Below are 6,000 nucleotides of genomic sequence, written 5' to 3'. Positions count from 1 at the left end.
TCTATGAGATTTAGGAGTGTTGTGATTATGGGATTTTTTGGCCATGCTTCCAGAAGCGGATTTGTGAGTTCACACACTGATGTTGGACTGAGATGGCTCTCATTTTCCGCTCTAATTCATCCCAAAGGTATTCTATCGGGTTGAGGTCAGGACTCTGTGCAGGCCAGTCAAGTTCATCCACACCAAACTCTGAGATCCATGTCTTTACGGACCTTGCTTTGCGCACTGGTGCACAGTCATGTTGGAACGGGAAGTGGCCATCCAAACTGTTCTCACAAAGTTGGGAGCATGGAATTGAACAAAATCCATTGGTTAATGCTGAAGCATTCAGAGTTCCTTTTACTGGAACTAAGGGACCAAGCCCAGCTCGGGGATGGCCCCTTCCTATTCCAACATGACAGTGCACCAGTGCACATATACAAATAATATAAAATGTGACAAGCCTCACCTGACGACCTAAGAGAGGTGAGAAGTGGACAGATCATAGACACCCATTGCAGACCTCCACCTTCATCTTTCTTGTGTGGCCACATGTATGATGATGTGCTTCAGACTTTTTGTATGTGTTTTTCATTAGGATTTACTTTATACTTCATACCCTAAACAGTATTACAACACTGTAATATACTCGCTTTGACTTCTCAACTTCTGCCTTTATTCACTCCAAGATCATTACAGGAATGGCAGGAATTACAGTTTTCTTTTGAGGGAAACAATTACTTCTGTCCTACACACAGACACACATAACTTCAATAGGACAATGCATAGCAAGCTGAGGTAGAATAAAACATCCGTTGTGAAGACCATACAAAGGAACTTAAGACGACACGGAATACACTCAGCTACTGCAAAATACTTGAGGCAAAATAAAAATGTCACTTGTGGGAACCAATTAAGGTGAGGTAGGATAAAACATCAGTTGTGGGTACCAACTGATAGATTTAAAAAGAAAAAAAAAAATCATATGCTATAAACTGTACCCATAGCTTACGTTACGAACACTCTCATGAGATGCCTAGAATGGCTTCTCTCTGCATTACTTTTTCTCTCTACTATTATTCACTCCAAACTGATTACAGGAAATTCAAGAATTACAGTTTTCTTTTGAGGGAAACAATTCGATTATGCACAAAAAATTTGATAGCCTGCCAGTTTCTGTTTTTTAAAGCTGTGGGCTCTGCTTCTAAGCATCTAACACAGTCTAGTTTTCCTGGGACACGTAAAGATTTAAGAAAAGTACTCAAGTGCTTTTCTATTGCTTCCACTTCCTTCGTCTCCCATTTTCTCTTTGGAACAAAGTGAGCTGTCGAGAGAGAAAGAGAGAGAGATGAACAAAACTTGATTCCAAAAAAAGTCATATTAAAGGTTCACTAAGCATGGTGGGATCAAATTACTTCTGTTGATGTTTGAAGTAGAGGTTTTGGCAAAATGGCAGCGAACTTTCTTTTCAGTAAACTCTGTGTACACAAACAATGATCTCAATGCTCTAGGTCACGTGTAGAGACCCTGGTGATACTTCAAACAAGGTGTCATGTTGTGTCGAGCCTTCTTAGTGTATTAAAAATGGCAATTTTGATCATTGTAGTGTCCCTAACACTATTCAAACAAAAGTGTCGTGGCACACTCGGAACTTCAAGATTTTTATTGACCAACGTTTCGGCTTACCCCTTCATCAGGGTCATTTTCAGTGTCCCTAGCACTACCATTAAAAAGGCCATTCGACCCGAAAACGGCAATACAGTTTATCTTAAAAGGTTGCATTTTATGCTTTAAACTCAGATTTAGATACAAAAAGGACAGACGTAGCGCTTGGACTTCGGTGCAAAAACACATTTGGAATATTCTGCTAGCATGTGGAAAAAGGTTTTATGGTCAGATAAGACTAAGATGGAACATTTTGGAGACTAAGATGCGAATAACGTAGTTTAATATGAAAAAACTGTGAAGTGTTCCTTTAAATAGGAGAATTATCGGAAATCTTAGTCACTTTTAAACATGATGCTAGCAGGCGAGATGCTAATGGTCTAATCCGATTCAATGATCCATGCTAGGCTGGAGCTAGCAATCATTAAGTAATGAAACTATCAGCCTCATAACAGCATGATAAACTTATGGATAATATAGCCTGTTTTCTACCAGGAGCACAAGACAATTGCCATGAAAGTTTGTTTGGGGCAAGAAAAAGTTATGCATAGTGCAAGAAAGATTTCCATTCTTCAAGGACACACATTTTTCATTTTCACACTACTACACATTACTATTCAATTAATTTATTTTCCTTCCATACCTTTAGGACTTGAAGTGTGACGTGGCTTCTCTGTAAAAAAAAAAAAAAAAAAAATTGCAAACATACATTACCACTGAGTGAGGGCTCATGGCTTTCGGAGGCACATTCAGAAAAAATAACTATTACAATCACCATACCAACAAATTTCAAGACTGCAGCCAAGAACGCTACAGTAAGCAACAGCATACACCCTAAAGCTGTGGGGGTTCCTTTCATCATTACAGAGGATAGCGTTTAAGAGGGTAAATGAAAATATTGAAACACAGTGATCAGAACAAAAAATCCAAGGGGCAGACCAATAGAGAGCCGAAGTCCCGCCCCTTCCGTTTGCCTCCATGGGACCTATCTTTGGATTTTTTTTTAATGGCAGTCAATGGAGAAATATAAATTATTTTCTGGTCCCGATTGTCTTGTGCCTTGAATTACCAATATGATGTTTGTCAATTTTAATGACAATTTTTCATGTAAAGACATTTGAAAAGTATGTCGTAACTAGTGAATTACAACATTGTGAAAGATCGTGTTTCCAACGACTACAAACCTGCTACAAACACAGGAGTCGCGTCAGGGACGTCAGACCAATTCACAGCCACGGGCGCCAGTAACAGGTCTTATTTGAGCTTCCCCCTTGCCGATGAAAATATCATGAGTCAGAGGATTAAACACATCAGATAAGTTGTATTTCATTCATAGACTGTACAAACACTACTGTTAAGTGACCTAGCTGGCAGCAAGATGTAACCGCTAACTAGCATAATAGCTAGCTAACTAGCCAGCCTCTCGTTTGCTAGTTGGTGACGTTTGAGACGAGAGATGTAGTCCACTGAACGGGTTCGCACAAAACTTACATAACTTTTAAAGTCTAACGAAAAACAGAACTCTATTAATGTGAAAAATTATCTTTTAACCCTCTAACCGCCCAAGGCGCCGTACGGCGACAAGCAACATCACTGATTAAAACAGACGGTAGATCCGAGTAGGGTGACAAATCGCCTTTGTACTCTCCACCACTAGTTGGCAGACATCCAGAGCTTCGATTCAAGCCCAAATTCGAGTAAAAAAGTTTTCAGGAAGTGCCTGTATTACTCGCGAGAAACAAAAAAAAAAGAGACGCATTTCCTGTTTATAACGCGGAAGTGAAATGCGCGATCGCTATGCACAAATTGAAGCAGAAAAACGGCAAATGTTAAAACAAAGTCGTGTGTTATGAAGTCTTGGGTCTGCCATTCACCTACTCTGATTCTGAAGGAGAATATCTGCCTTTTGGAGATTATGATCGGTCGTTCATTGGCAGTGACAGTCAAGATGCGTCTGTGAATGGAGGTGGGTCTGTGCGTGTGTACGTCAATGTTTACCTGCAGCAATGTTGACCAAAGGGTTCAAATAAGCATGGTGTGCTTGGTGCCAGTGATTACCATGTCAATTACAGACACTATCATCATGATTCAGACAGCAGGTCTAGTAAAAATAGGGCTCTGAAGAACTACAAAGTCATCCGCGATAGGAACTGATTTGAACAGGCTACTTTATTATATAGTAACATAGGGATTGTGATAATACTAATAGTTTACTATTGTTGGTTTACATGTGGCTGTGGTCCTGTTTATTTGCTATGTCGGAGAAATTACAAAAATCAAAGTAAAACTGCTCAAATGTGTTCAACAATCAGTATTTACTGAAATGTGCATAATTTGACGCTATTGCCATCCTGTGACGTCATAATATGCAAATTAGATAAGTAAATTTACTCCCTTTAGAAACTTTAGTTTATACTCAATGATTTTCACATTTACAGTAGGACTTTATCTCTGACCACTTTCAAGCCATGGCCTTTTGAATTTTTTATGCAAAAATCCAAAAAAACCCGGGCGGTTAGAGGGTTAAATTCCCACACATCATATGTGAAATGCACGGTCCAACTCGAACGGGACCAAAGAATAATTGTTATCTCTCCATTGACTCCCGTGCATAAAAAATCGTGAAATAGGTCCCATAGCCCGGAAGTAGAAGGGCGTGACTTCGGCTCTCTATAGAAAATCCTCAAACTATGACCGTCAAATCAGCTGAGGTTGCCATGGATCAAAAGGATAGCGTTTCAGAAGTCACCCATCTCTAAAGGTAACAAAGACGTGTCAAGACCACATAGAAGTGGTGTAGCTTCCGCCACATAAATGGCCATATTATGCAATGAATTAGACAAATCTTATTTATTTTTGTAAAGCATACCAGATTTGTCCCGTTACTTCATATGAAATAGGCCTAACTCTCTCCTTATAAAAGTTGACTTCTTTTTATAATATACCGTTTAAAAACCTGGCCAGATAGTATTGAGCTCTTTTAGCTCTGTTTTCTCTAACCATCTTTATACTGTAGTTCACTAGCTATCTTGATGACTATGGGCGTAAGTCAGTGATCGAGGGCAAGTATAGGCGAAACAGATGATAGGATCCAGAACTGTCAATCACCTTTACACGCTCACCCTCACCCACTTTTCCTCTTTTTTCTGCTTCAATTTGTGCAAAACTATAGCCTGCATCACACTGTACTCGGTTCTATCTTCTGTTTTATTCAGTAATGACGCTTGTCGCAATATTGCGACTTGGGCAGTTAGAGGGTTAAAAGTAATTATTAACGTAATAGGCTACTTTAGTAAGCAAATAACTAAATTGAAGAGCCATGAATTACAGTGTTCTGACAAGAAGTTACATTCAGATTTGCAGAGTGTGGTTATCATGCTAATCTGGATTTAAGAGCAATTTAGCCCATCACCTTTAAATTATTCCTCCGCGATATTTTTAAATTGGTGAACATGCAGAGGGCGGCTCAGAGTGGGACACAAAGAGTCAGCACGGCAGAGGCTGCAGGTATGCATAGCAGCACGGGGGCAGGGCGGGCATATAAGATTACACATCATTCAAGTAGGACAGTGTACCCGTCAGGACCAGTGTACTGTACTTTCAGACATTTTAGTGATATTTTCCTTTCCTACCTTTTGGAAATGACATGGGTCCCAGCTGTTCTGTATCTTGCAAGGATACATCGGGAAGTGACCCGACATCTACAAAACAACAATAAAAATGTAAAACATGAGCTTAGCTTACCTAGATCAAGAATATTCACTAACTACAGAGGGGTGTTGGAAATGTTGTGACTGAACAGGTCAGGAGATGTGAGCATTGTAGCTGTAAAATGTCTGGCCTTGGCCCTGGCACACATATTTCTCATTTCACACATTCAGTGATATTTTCCTTTCATACCTTTTGAATGCTGCAGCTGTGCTGTATCTTCCAATGATACATTGGAAAGCAAGCGGACATCTACACAATAACAATAAACATGTAAAACATATGATTTTCCTTGGACTTATTCCAAACTTTCAAGATGCCTAGTTCAAGAATATTGACTAACAACTACAGAGAATAGGGCGTTGGGAATGTTGTGACTAAACAGAGAGTGAGCTGTAAAAGGTCCCGCTACGGCCCTGAAACACTGATATTTTCCTTTCATACCTTCTGGAAATGACATGGGTCTCCGCTGATCTGTATCTTGCAGGGATATCTCTGAAAGTGACCCGACATCATCTACAGTACACAATAACAAAACACCACTCACATAAAACGAGCAATTTTTCAGAAGAGACCATATTTCCCTTGATGAAAGTGAAACCATGAGTTTTCCCACATCTAAACTTTGGCCAAAGCTTTCAGAAATAA

General features: G+C 39.7%; 2 protein-coding genes across 4 annotated transcripts in view; both read right to left on the bottom strand.

The window, feature by feature from the left end:
- Nucleotides 1–6,000, bottom strand: part of jupb (junction plakoglobin b) — a 144,991-nt gene that overhangs the window by 94,149 nt on the left and 44,842 nt on the right. The window lies entirely within an intron of this gene.
- Nucleotides 682–6,000, bottom strand: part of LOC134076182 (uncharacterized) — a 32,333-nt gene continuing 27,014 nt past the window's right edge. For 2 of the 3 annotated variants that reach the window (XM_062531184.1, XM_062531185.1), the window contains 5 exons: nucleotides 5,797–5,868; nucleotides 5,545–5,604; nucleotides 5,277–5,345; nucleotides 2,288–2,317; nucleotides 682–1,303 (listed from right to left, as the gene is read on the bottom strand). In XM_062531184.1, coding sequence (XP_062387168.1) covers nucleotides 1,092–1,303; nucleotides 2,288–2,317; nucleotides 5,277–5,345; nucleotides 5,545–5,604; nucleotides 5,797–5,868 — 443 coding nt within the window. In that variant the 3' untranslated portion in view covers nucleotides 682–1,091. Of the gene's footprint in view, nucleotides 1,304–2,287; nucleotides 2,318–2,828; nucleotides 2,915–5,276; nucleotides 5,346–5,544; nucleotides 5,605–5,796; nucleotides 5,869–6,000 lie in introns of all 3 variants that reach the window. The other variant, XR_009938554.1, reaches the window with a different exon arrangement.

This window comes from Sardina pilchardus, chromosome 3 (genome assembly GCF_963854185.1).
Source record: "Sardina pilchardus chromosome 3, fSarPil1.1, whole genome shotgun sequence".
NCBI classification, from domain to species: Eukaryota; Metazoa; Chordata; class Actinopteri; order Clupeiformes; family Clupeidae; genus Sardina; species Sardina pilchardus.
This window is presented reverse-complemented; position numbering and strand designations above follow the sequence as displayed.